General features: G+C 41.6%; 2 protein-coding genes across 18 annotated transcripts in view; one reads left to right on the top strand and one right to left on the bottom strand.

Moving 5' to 3' along the window:
* The window catches only part of ATP9B (ATPase phospholipid transporting 9B), a 151591-nt gene that overhangs the window by 100285 nt on the left and 33200 nt on the right, over positions 1 to 18106 (top strand). For 7 of the 13 annotated variants that reach the window (XM_086372096.1, XM_086372092.1, XM_086372095.1 and 4 more), the window contains 2 exons: positions 5231 to 5391; positions 16323 to 16465. In XM_086372096.1, coding sequence (XP_086228222.1) covers positions 5306 to 5391; positions 16323 to 16465 — 229 coding nt within the window. In that variant the 5' untranslated portion in view covers positions 5231 to 5305. The remainder of the gene's footprint in view (positions 1 to 5230; positions 5392 to 16322; positions 16466 to 18106) is intronic. The other 6 variants (XM_086372101.1, XM_086372099.1, XM_086372098.1 and 3 more) reach the window with 1 other exon arrangement.
* Positions 617 to 7804, bottom strand: LOC147345827 (uncharacterized). Of its 5 annotated transcripts, none has more exons than XR_015153365.1 (5): positions 7384 to 7804; positions 6581 to 6751; positions 2708 to 3094; positions 2138 to 2279; positions 617 to 1503 (listed from the first exon to the last, which is right to left on the bottom strand). XR_015153365.1 is itself a non-coding variant. In XM_086372105.1 (5 exons), the coding sequence occupies exons 3-5, from the start codon at positions 2700 to 2702 to the stop codon at positions 1323 to 1325; spliced, it is 474 nt and encodes a 157-aa protein (XP_086228231.1). In that variant the 5' UTR covers positions 2703 to 3094; positions 6581 to 6751; positions 7384 to 7804; the 3' UTR covers positions 617 to 1322. The 5 variants fall into 5 exon arrangements, 2 of the variants coding, with proteins under 2 accessions (XP_086228231.1, XP_086228232.1); XR_015153366.1 differs by having other exon boundaries at positions 617 to 1500; XM_086372105.1 differs by having other exon boundaries at positions 2552 to 3094.

Below are 18106 nucleotides of genomic sequence, written 5' to 3'. Positions count from 1 at the left end.
ACAGGACAAATTAAAATGATACTTAAGTTTTTTCAAGAGTTTAAATTGGCTTTTTGACATTTTGCACATTACTGATTTGTTATTGTAGAATACCTTCATGTAGTAGGTAAGGAAATGTGAGTTTAGAAGGAAGGTTACAGAGTTTGGATGTTCACATAACATTAATCCAGGATAATAGCACATGAAGAGCAGTTGGTGATGCTTATTAATGCCTTTCGTTTTCTCTGCTACTAAGTTTTTATAACACGAGACTTCTGCATTGATTTCTTGGGGACTTGGGGGGACTTTGAGACAGGCTGGAGAGGCGCTGCGTTGCTGAGATAAGGTGGGGTCTCATTCGTCCCCAGTGCCTTAACAAACCTGACTGATCTTTCGTTGATTAAGCAGGCTACCGTATTTACCCTTCATTGTTAGTATAAACCATTATTTTACTGAGAACCATTAGCTGTTTAAAACTTGGTACATAAATTAAAGAGGAGCTAAGTGGATTTGTGATCGCTGCCATTAGTGGCGTCTTAGATTATACAGGCAATTATAGTGCTCATTACCCCAGAGCAGCCCCTTCCCAGAGCCATTGTGGTGTCTTGGACATTATGCACAGATTTTCCCTTGGAGATTAAAATTTCCAGTAGCGTATTTAATTTTGTTATCACAGTTGTTTCAAGTAAAACAAATATTATGACAAGTGGAAGAAAATTTGCTTTACTAATATAGGAAATTACAAAAATGTTGCAAGTTACTTCCTAGTGTACTTAATTTACCTTTTTTTGTACAGTCATAATTACTTCAACTGATCAGTAATATATGTTAGGGGTGAAAAGATTTTGAAATCGGAGTAAAAGGTACCTGGCCTGTTTAGGTGTTTTAAAAGTTTTTAAAGAAGGAAGAGATTCACATCAAAACTCAAGTTACCACCTTTATAGAATCTGTAGCTTTAGTGTTAATTAGCTTTCATGGTGAATAGTTTTTGAGTCCAGACTGCATTTTAGGCAAGTTGAAGAAACTTTCAAGGGTGTTCTAGAAAAATGAGTATAAAATTAATTGCAAATGACCTTTTAAAAAACAGTTGAAATATCTCTGTTCTCCTCGCTGTGTTTTGTTAGAATTGAGCCCCCCTCTCCAATAAGACCATACTATTGATATATACTGTAGCGTGGTGCAGTTGTGTTCCAGGAAGAAGAGTCGTAGTTGAGAAAAGGCTCCTGAAAGACGGCAGGGAACAGCCCACTGCTGAGAAGCTGTGTGTACTCTGCTGAACTTGTTACTCCGTCCTTTCAGCTGGAAGTGTTTGGAGAAGACAGCATGTCCGCCTTACAGGCACATCAGGCGGCTGACCACATGTCCTCCTCCACTGGAGGCACATTGACACTTGGAGTGAACTGTGCATCAGAGTGCAGTGGCCGCTGGTAACGTTTCCGTCCCACATGGGGCATTGTTTCAAAGGAAATTTGGTGCCCACTGCTGACCACTTCCTCCTGCCTCTTGACAGACCCTCCTTCACTGCTGCAACGCAGGGGAAAGTGTGAGGTAGTGGTTATGCATTTTGCAAGACAGTGATTCTTTATTTTATTACAAAAAAAGACCAACTCTGGAAGGCCAGATTAAATCATTCCTTTCACTTTTTAATGGGATTTGGATGAATAGGGTAAAATATGCACTTTGCATTCATTGATAGCATCTTTACGTTGAGGTAATTGAGTCTTTTCTCCCTGACTGAATGAGTAATGACTTCATCTGACCCTCCCGAGGCCTGGAACTCAGGCCGCCTTTGTCACCGCAGAGGCCCAGGCTTTGAAACATGCTCTACTTCCCTGGCTTAATTTTTCTTCATTTTAATCCAAAACCCTATTTTTCTCAATAATTCAAGCATAAACTATGTAGTAGTTGAAGTAGTGGAGATTGCAAGGTATTTGTCCTGGTCGTGCTGGTTTTTAAATGGAGTTGATAAATCAGGCGTCCAGGTCCCCACTGCCTGCTCTCATGGAGGCCCCGCCCCATGCTGCCGGAGAAGCTTCCAGAACACTGTTCGAATGACTCGTCCTGGACCAGCTGGCCCCACTGCCCACTTGCCGGGGCACTGTGCTGGAAGTGACCGCCAGGAAGGCAGGGCGCCCCACCTCCAGGGAGTGCTGCATACCTGGCCAGTCCATGAGGCCCGGGAAGGGCCTCATCAGCCGCAGGCACGTGGACGTGAAGCATCGCCAGGACCCGGGGAAAGTCTCCAGAGTTCCTAGTCTGAATAGCGTGACCAGAGGAAGCCACGTGTCCCAGGCCTGGGCCTGTTGGGGTGTTGGGGGACATAGTGAGGAGCAGGGCATGGTGGAAGGGGCCAGTTGAGGGGCTGAGTCTGCAGGGTGGGGGCTTAGTGAGGGCCGGGGCCTGCTGGGGGCTGGCTCGGAGGGATGGGGTCTGCAGATCACCCTCAGCCCTCACCCCTACCCCAGGGCCCAGTGGCTCCCAGCCCACCCAGGGGACCCTGCAGTGTCTGGGTCGGGTGTGAAAGTAGGGTGCATGCACTAAACACACTTTCAGTCGTGTTGCTTCTGGGTACCTGGTGTCATTCCCGTTGCTTGTGCAACCTCTTTAAAGGCTATAAGGTGTCCACCAACAGCGATGCTGATCGTCAGTTCTAAGAGGTAACTTTGTCCGTAAGCTTGGTTAGAGAAGATTCCTCTCTTACAGGACATATCACTCGTGTTCATCTTACCTTTCCTACTGTTGTTGTTCAGTTGCTCGGTCGTCTGACTTGCGACCCCATGGACTGCAGCAGCCAGGCTTCCCTGTCCTCCATCTCCTGGAGCTCGCTCAGACTCGTGTCCATTGGGTCACTGATGCCATCCAACCATCTCATCCTCTGTCATTCCCTTCTCCTCCTGCCCTCACTCTTTCCCAGCATCAGGGTCTTTTCAAATGAGTCAGCTCTTCACATCAGGTGGCCAAAGTATTGGAGCTTCAGCCTCAGTCCTTGCAACGAACATTCAGGATTGATTTCCTTTAGGAATGATTAGTCTTCTCCAACACCACAGTTCAAAAGCATCAATTCTTTGGCATTCAGTCTTCTTTGTGGTCCAACTCTCACATCCGTACATGACCACTGGAAAAACCATAGCTTTGAGTATACAGACCTTTGGCAAAGTAATGTCTCTGCTTTTTAATACATGTAACATTTCCTGCTAGACTGACTGTTTCTCCCCAGGTGAAATCTTGTAGTTTACTCAGTTTTCATAACCTTAGCATGCATGTGTGCTCAGTCATGTCCGACTCTTTGTGACCCCATGGACTGTAGCCCACCAGGCTCCTCTGTCCATAGAATTTTCCAGGCAAGAATACTGAAGTGGGTTGCCATTCCCTTCTCCAGGGAATCTTCCAAACCCAGAGACTGAACTCACATCTCTTGCATCTCCTGGATTGGCAAGTGATTCTTTTACCACTGTACACCTTCATTTTTCATAACCTTAGAGTTTAGCAAAAAATGTAGTAGACATTTAAACTTACTTGTATAATGAATGAATTTTCTTCACTGCTGCACTTAATGGGTTTTCTGACAGAGTTTTCTTTTTAACTACAAGTGCTTTCTAACTACAAGTTCTAACATCATGAGGGTTTGTGGCAAATATTAATCAAAACAAGATATACACTAAATATGTGAGGTATGGAAAAGACTAGCCTTTTATTGGCCAGAGAAGTGATATTTGACAAGGTACTACAAAGTAAACAGTTATTAAGCAGCTTAGTAATTCTTCAAGTTTTAAATTTAAAGTGTTTATAAAGGTATTTGTCCTGGTCATGCTGGTTTTTAAATGGAGTTGATAATCAGACTCCCAAGTCCTGCTGTTGGTAGTTTTGGTAATTCATGTTTCCTTTTTTAATTTCTCTTTTTCAAAATTTGTACCAGATACAGGAGAAACTCAAATGACAGATAACCCTATAGGATTCACTTTTCTGCTAGTGTCATAAAACTTAGGAGTAAGCAGCTCTATTAACACCTGCTGGGCCCTGGCCTGAGGGTGGGGCACGCTGTCTGGGCTCCCGGCACCTCCATTAGGAGATGGGCAGCGCCAGTTTACCATGGAGGAAAGTGAGGCTTAGAGAGTGTGAAACGTTCTCCACGGCCACACGGCTAGTAAGCAGAGACTCAGATGCACGTTCTCAGCAATAAAGAAAGTGGTCCTGGTAGTGAGAACAGTAGCACCATGCCTGTAGTCTTGCTCCATGCTGGAGGCCGTGCTCCCTGTGCTGTGCGCCTCCTCCCCCCAGTTGCCCAGTCACGGACGGGAAACACGCCCATCTCGCCCAAAGCTGCGCAGCCAGCACCCAAACTGGCCTGGACACGGCGTCCTGAGGCATCTCAGCCGCAGTGTGGCGTCCCTTCTCCTCTCTGCGGCTGTAAAGCCTTTCTGCAAAGCCCCACACTGCCCTCCCCACGCCCCTCCCTGCCCGCCACACCACGTTGCACGGTGGTCTTTCAGCCATGAAACTCGGCCGGGAGGAAGACTGGGTGGAGGTTACTGGGCTGGAAAGTGAAGTTGCATGCTTCAGAAGAGCTGTGTTCTCTTAGCTTGTAGGACGGGCGGTGTTTGGATGTCTCACCTTTTCTACCTCCAAGATCCCGCACAGATCACACACAAAAAATGAATGAATTCTTACTGACATAATTTTCCCATATCTTGCTTAGCTGGTAAATAATCCACAAACTGAATCTGAGTGTCGCATACCTTCCTGGGAGAACCTCCAGTGGAGGACTTCTGCAAATTAACCAGTTGTCATTGCAAGCTAACTATTCCATCTGTTGCTTTTTTTCTTAATCAAGAGAAGTTCTTTTCAGAGAGGCTCTTGGCTGAGGGGGATGACAGACAGCCGGCCTGTTCTGGCCTGGCCCGTGCGGAGGAAAAGGCACCTGTGCTCTCGCAGGAGCCGGCTGTGCGCCTGTGCGTCCCCTTCTGTCCAGCAGTAGTCAAAACGTCTTCGTTCAGAGAGAGGCTCTCAGGACTTGTGTTTTCTCAGTAGCCTCTTTCTGGAAACCTTCTGGGGACCGGGACTCATTTCCAGAAATTCTCCCTGAATCTCTAGAACACTTTTTGGGAAAAACTGTAAATGTCATAAGTTTTCCCAAGAAAATGTGTTTTATTGTAATAAAGGCTAATACAAAAGAAAGTCATCCCTACCATGTATTTAGACTTGTAAAATTAGAGACACTGTGGCTCTTTGCTAATTCTGTATTTTCTTTCAGGTTGGTCTGTTGGATCTTGAACTCAACCAGCTGACCAAAGCACTGTTTCTGGCCTTGGTTGCCCTCTCGGTTGTCATGGTGACCTTGCAGGGATTTGCAGGCCCCTGGTACCGCAGTCTCTTCCGATTTCTCCTCCTCTTCTCCTACATCATTCCCATAAGGTGAGTTTAAGGATGAGGAAAACCAGTGTCTGGTTTCATTGAATATGATGTTATTGAATGTGTTGTTCTCAGTGTGAAAGAAATGATCCACTTAGAACTAAAGAGGGAAGATAAGGGACTGACTCTAACCATGGCTGCTTCCCTTTCACTGCGGGCACTGACTCTGAGAAGTGAGCGCGTGCCTGAAACTCCCCGTTGAGAAGAAGGTGGAGGGGTCCATTCTGTTACCCTTGGCCCCAGCGCTCTCAGCACTGGAAGTCCTGAGCCCAGAATCTGCCGGTGTGAGCCCCACCCCCTGATGTGAGGCGACCCCCCCCACCCCCCGCCCTGAACCCCAGTGGGGGCCCTGCCTCAGGACAGCCGGCCTCCAGGGGCAGAGTCTCTAGGTCTGCACTGGGGGCCTTGCCCCAGGACAGCCGGCCTCCAGGGGCAGAGTCTCTAGGTCTGCACTGGGGGCCTTGCCCCAGGACAGCCGGCCTCCAGGGGCGGAGTCTCTAGGTCTGCACTGGGGGCCCTGCCCTAGGACAGCCAGCCTCCAGGGGCGGAGTCTCTAGATCCGCATGGCCTATCTCAGGTGTTAACAAACTCCCTGTCCCGCAGCTGCCAACGGCCATCTCCTCCCGTCTCTCTTGAGCAAACACATCTTTTCTTGGGATTTCTTAGGGTTTTTTCCTTTGTTTTCATGAATCTTGTTTTTCTTCATTCTTTTGCTTTTATCAGTTCTGAAATTTTATGTGGTGTCCTTCATGACTATTTCTGTTGTACAACGAGAAAGGCTGGGTAAGAGTGCTCTTCCTTCTTTGGGGCACTTCCGTCTTTGATAGAAACTATTGAACAATATTCAGATTTTATTGCAGTTTTTTAATATGACTATGTTTAATTTCTTTCTTCTTTTCTGTAGTAAACTAATGATGTAAAGAGACTTGACATGTTTCCCCCTTATCCTCTTAATAGGAAATACTAATTATAGTCATGAAAGTTAATACATAAGTTATTTTTAAACAAAAACTAATGATCATTTTCTCACATTTCAATTTTATATATTTATAGTAAAAAAATTAGATAATACCCAATAACAAGAGAAAGAAAGAAATATTATGTATAATCTCTGTAGCTAATGATAAATTCTGTAAGACCTTTCAGATGTGGATATACTTACAGACTTAGAAGTAAGAATGTTCATACTTACCTATACATAAGTATATTAGCATTCACACATATCCTTTTTTTAAGTCTGTATATCCTTTTAAAAAGTCTGCTTATGTGGCACTGCCCTGGCAGTCCAGTGGTTAAGACTCCACACTCCACTGTGTGAGGCTTGGGTTCAATCCCTGGCGGGAAACTGAGACCCTGCATGCCACTGGTGGGGCCAAAAAAAAAAAAATCTGATTACAAAATGAGAAAGGTACAAGGCTCTGTGCAAATCTGGCTTGTTCTAGTTTTTCCATCAACAGTTTTATATTTAGATTAACATGCTTAGTCAAGCTTGGAGAGACTCGCTGGATGAAGTGTGACTGCACCTCTGTCTGTCTCTGAGATGCTCACATGCACCTCAGCGTGACACTTTTCCTCACTTTTCATAGTGTGAGGATGCAGTTATACAGGTTTAGCAGAAGGGATGACACAGTAAAATGTAAAACGTGTAGAGGACACTGATTTAGGGGCTTAACATTTGATTCAACCAAGTTTGTTTTCTCATTGCAAAGTTTCCATTAAAATATAAATAGCAATACATTTTAGTATTTACTAAATATGTTTCTGCGCTTAACGAAGAATCAATTTTAAATTAGTCTTAAAATAGTCTTTTCTCTTTTTCAAAGTACCAGTTCTGGAAAATAAAGTGCTTTTTCTTCTACTGACCTAACACTCTAAAAGGCTTTTCTGTTTGAAGAAAAGAGAGCAGTTTTATTGAAATTCTCTACAGAATTAAATTTGTTTGAGTCACCTGATACAAGTTACTTCATCTTTCAAGGAAAATAGTATAAGACTTACCTCGACTTTTGTAATCAGAAATAAATATGTGTTCCTTAAGTCGTTTGTTTCTCTCACAGCACAAAGCCAACCATCAGAATTCTTCATGGTGCGTGTGCAGTTGCCTCAGGTCAGGAACTTGCATTACATGTCTCTAGTCACTGTGTTTTCTGCATATGCTGTGAAATGCTGCGTGACAGTCTCGTTGATGATCAGAAACAAGTGTCTTAGCAATGCTGAGCCAGGGAGGCTTATGTGGGCAACAGAAGCAAGGTGATATTTGACGAGGCGACAGCGGCGTTCCTTCCAGGAAACACTGGAGTGCCTCTTGTGGGTACAGCGTCTTTGTGGAAACACTGACGTTGATGAGTGTTTGTGTGGCCTGGGAGACCATTTTCCTCTCTTTCACTCTGAGTCAAGCAGCCAAATCAGCGGGTGTGGGAAGGCTTGCCAGGGAAATGCCCACGTATTCATTCTACCAGCTGACCGCTTGGTGGGACGCCCGGTGCTCTGCCCAGAGCTCTGCTTGGTCAGCACACCAAGAAGGGAGTGTTGAAAATGTTAGCTAACACAGGCACAACATTTGCTTCAGAATTTAGAGATTAACTTTCCTGGAGTTTTATTGAAGGAAAATACTTAGATTTTTGTCAAATTATTTATAGGGCAGATACCCTTCCTGCAGCATCACAAGTTTGTGCTAACCTGCCAGCTTCATTTTCCAGGTAGAATGCTTAGGGGAAAGAGTACTTTCAACCTTACTTAGACCTCGGCATGATATTCAGTTACTTTCGGCTTGGGACATTTGCAGTCTCTCCAGACTGCAGAAGATGCTAACCTTAGAAGATTCGGTGTGTGGAAAGCATGCACTGGAGGGAAGTCCTAGGGTGTGGCTGGACAGCCTTTTGCTGAAGAAGGGAGGTTTGTGACTCTTAGATCCACTTAGCCATCTCAGCAGGAGTGAAGAATAGATGGGTTTGTCCAGCAAAGACCTGTGGAGGGGCTCTTGTCTGACGGTGTGGTCCCCCCATGACACAGACGAAAGACCCTCAGAGTTTTTGAAAATGTTGTATCAGCAGTAACACTGCCATCTTGGACTGGAAGGGACAGAGAGAACAAAATAAGAAGCCTGCCAGACTCCCAAAATTCTGTGTGGGAGAAATGGGCTGGAATTCTCCATGGCTGGAAATGGGCTGATAGAACGGCCTGGCTGCAGGCATGTGCTACATTTGCGGGGAAAGGAAGAATAGTTTTGAGGCCAGAGCTGGCACATGTCCTGCAGAGGCTGTGGAGCTTCCAGGCACAGAGAATTATTCTCAGCTCTTGAAACCTGATGGAATCTGCTTTGCTGGGAAGTTACTACAACTGCTTTGTAGTTACTTATGATGTCTGGATGTTAGTTCTTTTTCAGTTCTCTGTTCTGCTGATAATCTTTCTCAGTCTTTAACTTGAATTTTTACTCACCCAGTGGTTAAATTATAAATAAAATTGTTAATTTTACATTGTCAAATTTATAATTCTGTTTTGTTGTTGCCTTTTACTCTGTACGTTTAAGAATTCCTCCTCTACTCCAGAATGGTGAAGCTGTCTTCCTGTGTTAACTTCTAGAAGTTCATCAGTTTTCTCTTTGACCACTGAAAGTGCTTTTGTTGTTGTTTCCTATTTTGGGGGGGGCGGGGGGGGGGCGGGGGTTAATAGTGTGAAGTAGTATTTTCACATATTTTCCCACACCGGTTCTCTTAGCACCCTTTATAGAAAGCACCTCTTCCCAATGATCTAGGGTCCTCTCTGTCACATGCTAAGTATTCATATATGCACAGGTCTATTTTGGCTTCCCTGTTCTGGTCTTTTTGTCTTTTCCTGACCAAATGACAAAGTGCCTTAATTAGTAAGCCCTTATAGTAAGTTGGTATTTGATAAAAACAAGTCCTCCATGTGTTCATTGAATGCCTTTGCTCTCCTTGGTTGGGCTTCCCAGGTGGCTCTAGTGGTAAAGAATTCACCTGCTAATGCAGGAGACAGGATTTGATCCCTGGGTTGGGAAGATCCCCTGGAGAAAGAAATGGCTTCCCACTCCAGTATTCTTACCTGGAGAATTCCATGGACAGAAAAGCCTGGCGGGCTGCAGTCCACGGAGTCGCAAAGAGCTAGACACGACTGAGCGCACATGCAGGCTCTCCTTGGTCATTTACATTTAATACTAAATCTTCAAACCATGACTGTGGAATATCTCTTACCTGTGTTAGGTCTTTTCTAACATCTCAAACCTTTTAAAAACTTTCATTGAAATCTTGCATAACTTTTGTTAGAACTATTTTTAGATACTTGACATTTTTCAAATGCTGTTATAAATGCCATTTTTTGAAATAAAATGGATTTCTGTAAAAATGGTTGAATCCATCTATTTTGGTAAAATTTTATTGATTCTAATTATTAATGTGAAATCTATTCTATTTTTTTCTGTAGATAATCACCTAGTCAGTAGATAATGATAGCTTGTTTTCTTTCAGTTTTTTTGCACCCTTTCTATCTTTTCCTTGTCATTGCAGCAACGATTTCTAGCTTAATGTTAGTGATACCGGACATTCTTCTTTTGTTCCCGGTGTGAAAGGCAGAGCTTTCAACATTTCATCGTAAGGATGCTAGAAGTTTTTACAGAACCCCTTCTTTACAATATATAATAGAAGTTGTTTCTATTCCTATTTTGTTAAAAATTGTCTTTAAAACTAATTTTTTAAACATTGCTACTAAATCTTTTGAGATGATTTTTCATCTTAAGTTTTTCTTCTTCAGATATTCATTTGCCAAATTATACCAACTGACTCTCTGATGTCACACCTGCTTTGTATTATTTGGGGGGAAAAGCACAACTTGGTCATGGTATAATACTCCTTCATGCATTACTGGATTCCATTTGCTTGTCATTTTTGTGAAGTTTTTGCATTGGTTTATCTGAGTGAGATTAACTTATGCCTCCCTCTCACATCGTCTTTTGGTGTTTAGTGTCAAGATTATGCTGTTCTCTTAAAATACATCAATGAGTCTTCTCCAAAATTTTTTGTTTAAAATTGTAATTATTTATTCCTTGGACATTTACACATCAAGGAGCCCGCGTCAGCCTGAACTTTTTGTTGTGGAAGGTTGTTTGATTTCTCTACTGGTTTATTTATATTTCTTAAATACTTAAAGTTTAAGTAGTTAACTGTAGTCAGAAAACTTTATTTCAAGTTTTTAACTTCTCGAGTCAGTTTTGGAAAGTATGGTTTTCAAGAAATACATCACCTGCACCTAAATATTCAAAAATGTTTATCAAAGTTTGTTGATAATGTTTTCCTATAATCTCTTCTTAGAAGTGTGATCTGTGGTATTGATCGTCTTTATTCTCGATACTTATTTCTGCCCCTTCTCTTTTTTTTTCTTGATTAGTCTTCCAGTGGTTTTGTCATCTTTAGTAGTCTTCAGGAAAACCTACTCTTGACTTTATTGATTCCCTAAGGCTATGTAATATTTTCCTATTTTAATAATGTTAACTTACTTTATTTCTTTCCTCCTACCTTCTTTGGTTTGTATTCTTCTTCTTCAGATAGATGATTAACTCACTGGTTTTCATATTTTTACCTTTTTGAATATATGCAGTTGAGGCTATACATTTCTATATAAGTACTACTTTGGCAGCATCCTAGAAGATTTCATGTGTAGTATTTTTGTGATTGTCAACTACAGATTGTTTAATCTTCACTGTGATTTCTTCTTTGACCCGTGGTTATTACAAAGTTATTTCTTAGTTTATGAGCATATTTGACTTTTCTAAACATGTCTCTGTTCATAGTTGGCTTAATTGCATTGTTGTCAGAAAACATGCCATTTGTTATTGCACATCTATGAAATATTTTGAGACTAGTTATAGGGTCCAATATTTAGTTGGTTTTTGTGGACATTCACTGTGTACTTGAAAAGAACATGAAGTCTGAATTGTTGGTCTCAGTGCTTCACAGTCTGTTAGGTCAGGATTGTTCATCTTGTTCATAAGTTTCTCTGTACCTTTTGCTTGTTTTCTCAACCTTTTCTAACGGTTACTAAGGATGGTGCCAAAATCACCCATCAGTATTGTGAATTCATCTATTTTTCCTTTGAATTCTATTTTTGGTATTATATATTTTGTGACTTTACTGTTGATGGTATCCAAGTTTAAATCATTATATATTTCTGCTGAACTATGTATTTTCTCAATAGAAAGTGACTTTCTTTATCTCTGCTAAGGCTTTTTGCATTAAATTCTACTTTGCTTTATGTTAATATAGTGATGCCAGCTGGCTTTAATTTGCTTGGCATGTCTTTTTCCATCTTTCTCTCAACTTTTCTGTGTAATTATTATTTATATGTGTCTCTTGTAAATAGCATAAAGTTTAATTTTAATCTACTCATAGTTTTTGACTATTTAGTGCATACACAATTATTGTAATACTGTTGTATTTTTAGTTTAAATCTATTATTTTATATTGTGCTTTTAATGTATAGTTCTATTCTGTATTTTTTCTCCTTTCTTACCATTTTTTTTTCAATTCCACCTTTTCTCTAGTAGTTTGTAGGTTTTATAAGAGTTTCTGTTCTTTTTAGTATGTATCCTTGAAATTTAAAACATTCCTAATTTCTCAGAGTCTAAAGGTACTAGTTTCCTTCGCACGTCATCTTACGAATGTTTAACTCTATTTGCCCTCTGACCTAATCCATTTTTGTAGTTTATCCTAATTGTAGTTATTCTTAAACTGTGTGAGATTACTGTTTTACACATTCCCTCTTAATTTTGGTTTATCAATGTTTTATTCTTCTTACCTTTCAGACCTTCCCTGTAGAATAATTTTCCTTCTGTCAGAAATTAATTCTTCAGTTTTTGTTTAGAGAGGTTCTTTGTTGGGAACTCCAGATTTCTTCTCTTGAAAAACAGTTTCACCTGTGGATAGGTTTCTGCGTTGTCACGTCTGTCTTGCTCTCTTCTGGCTTCTGCGGCTGCTGTTTGCTGCTTTTCATTTCGGTCTTACCCCCGGCACCCTCCCAGCGTCTTTCAGGTGTGCTCTTTGTTGGTGGTGTCCTGCTCTCTGACACAGTGTGTCTAGATAGATGTCTGTTCCTGAATCTGTAGATAGGTTTCTTCCACTCATCCAAGAACATTCTCAGTTTGTCCCTAAATATACTGCCGTTGTCCTGTTCTGGGTGGGCAGAGATTCACCCGTACCCTTTGTTTCTTCTGTTTTACTTTTGTACTTTCCACCTTTTTTTGTTTCTTGCTTTATTCTGTTAATAAATAATATTCCTAATGACCTGTCTTCCAAGTCACTGATTTCATCTTTGGCTATATCTAATCAGGCATTAAACTAATTTCTAAATTTCAGTTATTGGTATTATTTTAGTTCTAAAATTTGATTTATTTATGGACTTGACTATTCCATTTTTATTTTTGCCTATTTCATGCAAATATTTTTCTCATTTTCCCTGTGTGTCCAGGCTACAGTCCACACCTGTCCCACGTGTATATCTCACACCTTCCGCAGTTTTTTTCTCTTGTATTTTTCCTCTGGCTCTTGTTCGTGGTATAATATGTTTGTGTGCTATGTGGTGTTTGTTGTTTTTGGTTTATTTGGATTTTGTTTGTTTCTTTGCAGAAAAGCTGACTATATTTGAAAAGCTAACTATATATATATTTGTAAAGCTAACTATAGGAATCATTTGAGATAAGAGATGGAAATACGTTTTTCCAAGACAAATACCCTTACTTCTAAACTGTGTACTTGTACTTACTACCTGTCTTGAAACAGTTTCATCCAAGTTCAAGATTCATGGTTACAGACTTACTCAAGAAACGTGAGCCTGACCCCATCACACATGTGGGTGCATTGGTCCAGGTTGGTCCTGAGAGCCATGGGCAAATCACCTGGTGAAAACATTGTTGAACCATCGCTTGCCATCTGTGGTGTGTCATGAAAATTTTAAAGAATCATAGAATAAAACATTTGGGGGAGGGAGAAATCAGATAAAATTGTATCTGAGCTTTTTTCCTTTAAATGACTATTTACAGGAAAAAGTTTTGATTACTTTAGATAAAGCTTGTCATTTAAATGACTTTTATTTTCTTTTGCTCAGATTAGGATCTAAAAATAAGCCTCTCTTTGGTGAAGTATGTGTGAATTATCTCAGGTAGCTTCACTCCCTGAGGAGCCTGGTATGCCCTGCAGCTGGCTTACCTGGTCCTGATAAATGTGCAGGTTTAATTGTAACAAATTAAGTTTAAATGCAGCAGGCCGTGTCAGCGGGGGGCGGGGGGAGTGGGGGGGTTGGGGGTGGTATGCCACAGTCCACGCTGCGCACCTCACTTGTGCAGGGTCCAGGCTACCCCCTCAGACACTTCTGTGGCCATGGGGAAGAAACATGGGGAAAGAAAGTGGCACTGTTAAGATGACCTCTGTGTTCTAAAATTAACCTCGTATTTTCTCACCATAGCATAAAGCAGGTTCATACATGTTCCTCTCGGTGACACTCTTGAACACGCTAGCTCGTGAAGATAGTTTATTTCATTTTTCTAATGTGTGTAACTGGAGGAGGGCGTGACAACCCACTCCAGTGTTCTTGCCTGGGAAATCTCATGGACAGAGGAGCCTGGTTACAGTCCATGTGTTGCAAAGAGTCAGACAGGACTTAGTGACTGAACAGAAACAACATTATTTAGCAGTAAAGGTCATAACTGCCTCTGATTCAACTGACCATCTAGAACTGCAGCCGTTTTCCCACTTATTTGGAGTAGGTCTCTAGAAAATTTCACAGTTGCTAAATTAGTAATATAATGAGCTTAAATATGTATATGGTAGCTATTATTATAATACTCAAAATAGAAGGCTTAATAAAAATTTTTTGTTCAGAAAAAGTGTAACTATAAAGTATTGGGTTGGCAAAAAGTTCCTTCAGTTTTTAAGTAAAAGACATGTTTTTCATTTTCACCAATAATTTATTGAACAACATATTCTCCATTTTGTTCCACTACCTTCTGCCATTTTTCAGTCACTTCATAATTCCATCATTCCAAAACATTTTGTCTTTTTGAGCAAAGAACTGTTCCAGGTGCATTTTTTAGTCCTCCATGAAATGGAAATTTTTTCCATTAGGAGAATTTTGTAAAGACTGAAATCAATGGAAATCTGCAGGTGCGATGTCTGGTGAATACAGCGAATGGATCGGAACTTCCCAGCCAAGCTGTAACAGTTTTTGCCTGGTCAGCAAAAAAGCTTGAGGTCCTGCGTTATCCTGATGGAAGCCAATGTATTTTCTGCTAATTCCCCAGGCTTGTCGTCAAGCACTGCTTTCAGTTGGTCTGATTGGGAGCAGTACTTGTTGGAATTAATGGTTTGGTTTTCCAGAATGAGTTCATAATAGAGGACTCCCTTCCAATCCCACCATTTACACAACATCACCTTTGGATGAAGACCAGCCTTTGGTGTGGTTGGTGGTGGTTCATTTCCCTTGCCCCATGATCTCTTCCATTCCACATTCTTGTATAGTATCCACTTTTCGTTTCCTGTCACAATTCGTTTTAAAAACAGAACATTTCATTACGTTTCAGTAAAGAATTACATGTGGAAATACCATCAAGAAGGTTTTTTTCACTTCACATGTGTGAAACCCAAATATCAAAATGATTAACATACCAAGCTGGTACACATGGTTTTCAACACTTGATTTGAAAACTTGATTTTGAGTATGTTGGCTGTGTCCCATGTGGTATAACATTGATTATTCTCAGTTCATGTCTCGATTTGATTGCTATCAATGTCAGCCGGTCTACCCAACTGCGGAGCATCGTCCAGCAAGAAATCTCCAGCATGAAGCTTCACAAACCACTTGTGATATATTTGATCAGTCACAGCAATTTCTGCATAAACTGCACAAAACTTGTTTGTGTTTCAGTTGTGTTTTTTCTTCTCTTGAACTAATAAAGCATAATATGCCAAAAATGTTGCTTTTTTTCCATCTTCAGTATTAAAATGGCTACACAAAAATTCAGCAATTTTATTCATTTTTTTTTAATGCATGCTATGACAACTGTCACAATACAATCTTAACAAAATTGTGTCAATGAAGTTAAAGATAACTAAGTGCTACTAGAGTCAGCTTACGGAAAAAACAGAAGAAACTTTTTGGCCAATCCAATACCAGTTGAACAGAGGCCTGTGTTTTGAAGTTCCATAAAATTAGAACATAACTAAAAAGTAAGTTAAATATCTAACTAAAAAGTAACTTAAAGTAAGTGATGATAATTACTCTGTCGACTTGGTGTTTGAAGTTTGAGCTTCTAGAAACTTTTGGCATTAAAAATGAAAATTTTTAATGGACTGACATTTGATCAAGATGTCCAATGTGAATCAGAGTGAACATAAGCTCTGCTTCCTCCCTATATGGTGTTATCGTCTTAGTTGAAGGTGTTTTTCCTTCATACACAGTGGCTCTGCTCTGTTTTTATGAACGTGATGCTCAGGGGCTGGTGCTCGGAGGGCCTTCGCCCAGCCTCCTCCTGAACCTGCTCCCCTTCACGGCGCTTCTCCTTTGTTCTTGTGAATCACGGGGATGGATGTCAAGACCCCTCTCAGATACTGATGCTCAGTGATTCGGGGTGATTTCCTCCCGCGTGTCGCTGGCCCCTTTGAGCCCGGACCCACGCTGCTGTCCACCTCTCCCAGGTCCTTCCAGCTGCATCGCAAACCAGGCTGATGGGCGAAGGATGAGCAACTGGCTGAGAAGGGGCCTGCTGACTTAGGTGTCAACAAATTCATTTCTCTTAAAGTCTGAAATCCACTGTGATCTATCTCTTCCACCTCACATTACAGAGAATGCATGTCTCTGTAAATGAATTTTTATCGAAAGTATGCTGGACATGAGGTGTTGAGTCACTAACGACTGCAGTGGGTTTTCTCTGGCAGTTTGCGTGTGAACCTGGACATGGGCAAGGCTGCCTACGGGTGGATGATCATGAGAGACGAGCACATTCCCGGCACCGTGGTCCGGACCAGCACCATCCCGGAGGAGCTGGGGCGCCTGGTGTACCTGCTGACCGACAAGACAGGTGCCGCTCTGCCCACGCGCACCTGGAGGCATCTGGGCGGGGGTGGGGGGACCCTGGCCTGCCTGTGCCCACGCGTGTGTATGGGTGTGTATGCACATGTGTGAGAGTGCTGAGTTCACAGCGATCCCCAGACTGACTGCGAAACTGGCCTCCAGCCAGTCTCCCGATTCTGACATAACAGGATCATCAGAATTAGCGAGATGTGAGATTCTTAGACTTTTAAAAACTTATTTCTGTGTTTTGAACTTCCACATCCTTACACTTGTGATTTTGTTCTATTTAACTGCCTGTGTTACACCTTTCTGGTAGCTTCTTAAGAGCTAACAGGGCTTGTTTATTATAGAATGGTAGTTACAAACTGGTAGAAGAAAATGAGGATTAATAAGATCTGTGAATTTGATGTTTGTTTTAACAGTAACGTTCTCCAAAGAGCCTCTCTACAATGGTTCTTCCCCATAGGGTCCCCTGCTCCAAATTTGCTTTGTCTTTATTTCATTTTTTAATTTTTTCATCAAAGAATTCTTGTCAGTCCATAACATACTAAATAAATGACGAATTGAATCCAGAACTATAACAAGAGCCATATCTAAGGGTTAAAATCCCTTCTTGACTGACTGATTCATGGTGTAAATTCCTTTGTAATTCTTAGCCAACTAGAAGTAAAATCTATAAATGGTAAAGAAAATATGGGTTTCCCATATTATACCATACCATTGGCAGTGGTAAAGAATCCCCCTGCCATTGCAGGAGACACGGGTTCAATCCCTGGATCTGGAAGATCCCCTGGAGGAGGAAATGGCAACCCACTCCAGTATTCTTGCCTGGAAAATCCCTTGGACAGAGGAGCCTGGTGGGCTACAGTCCATGGGATCACAAAAGAGTCAGACACAATTTAGCAATGAAACAGCAACAAATAAAATATATCTCAATTACAATTCAACCTTATTTTTAATAAAATATTAGAAAAATCCTCACTGTAGTCAGGAAAAAGAAAAACTAACATGTACCAGGCTTTGACATTTACTCCAGCTACTGCTGTGAGCCAGGGACTAGAAATAAGATCCACAAGCAAAAGAAGAAACAAATATTTACAAATATAACAATCAATCAAGGAAGTCAATGGCTGAAAATAAGAAATCAGTAAAGTGGCAGGTTACAGATTGAAATAGCAACAGGAATAAAAGTCACTCCCTTACATGTGGAATAAACTGAAGAATGATTCTGTTTAGAATCGCTGAGGTCCATGTAAAACACGAGGGCACAAACTTGAGGAACCTGCGGGCACGTGTGAAGGCAGTGAGCAGAGCTGGCAGAGAGCTGTGGGAGACTGACGGCAGTGGAGAGATACCCCATGTCCCGAAGGCGATGGTTCAGTGTCCTGTGGCAGCCAGCCTTCATACAGGGATTACAGGTTTCCTGCAGCTCAGTCAGAAATAGTTGTTGGATTGTGTTTGGTTTTCATTAGGGCTTGTCTCTGTGGGACGCCGAGGAATCTGCTGGAAAGGTGATACTCGGTGAATCAAAAAAACTCAGAAATAGCGACCTGAGGAGCTTGGGGTCAAGAAGATAGGTGGAGGAAGTGCCTTCCCATCCTCACTGCGCTGATGGGAGAAAACTTCAGAGAGTTAGCCTCGAACAACA

The sequence above is a fragment of the Bos grunniens genome, chromosome 24 (genome assembly GCF_055505025.1).
Source record: "Bos grunniens cultivar Pamir isolate PY7600 chromosome 24, Bosgru_T2T1.0, whole genome shotgun sequence".
Lineage (NCBI taxonomy): Eukaryota > Metazoa > Chordata > Mammalia > Artiodactyla > Bovidae > Bos > Bos grunniens.
The sequence above is the reverse complement of the archived record's forward strand: the minus strand, read 5'-3'. Positions and strand labels throughout refer to the sequence as shown.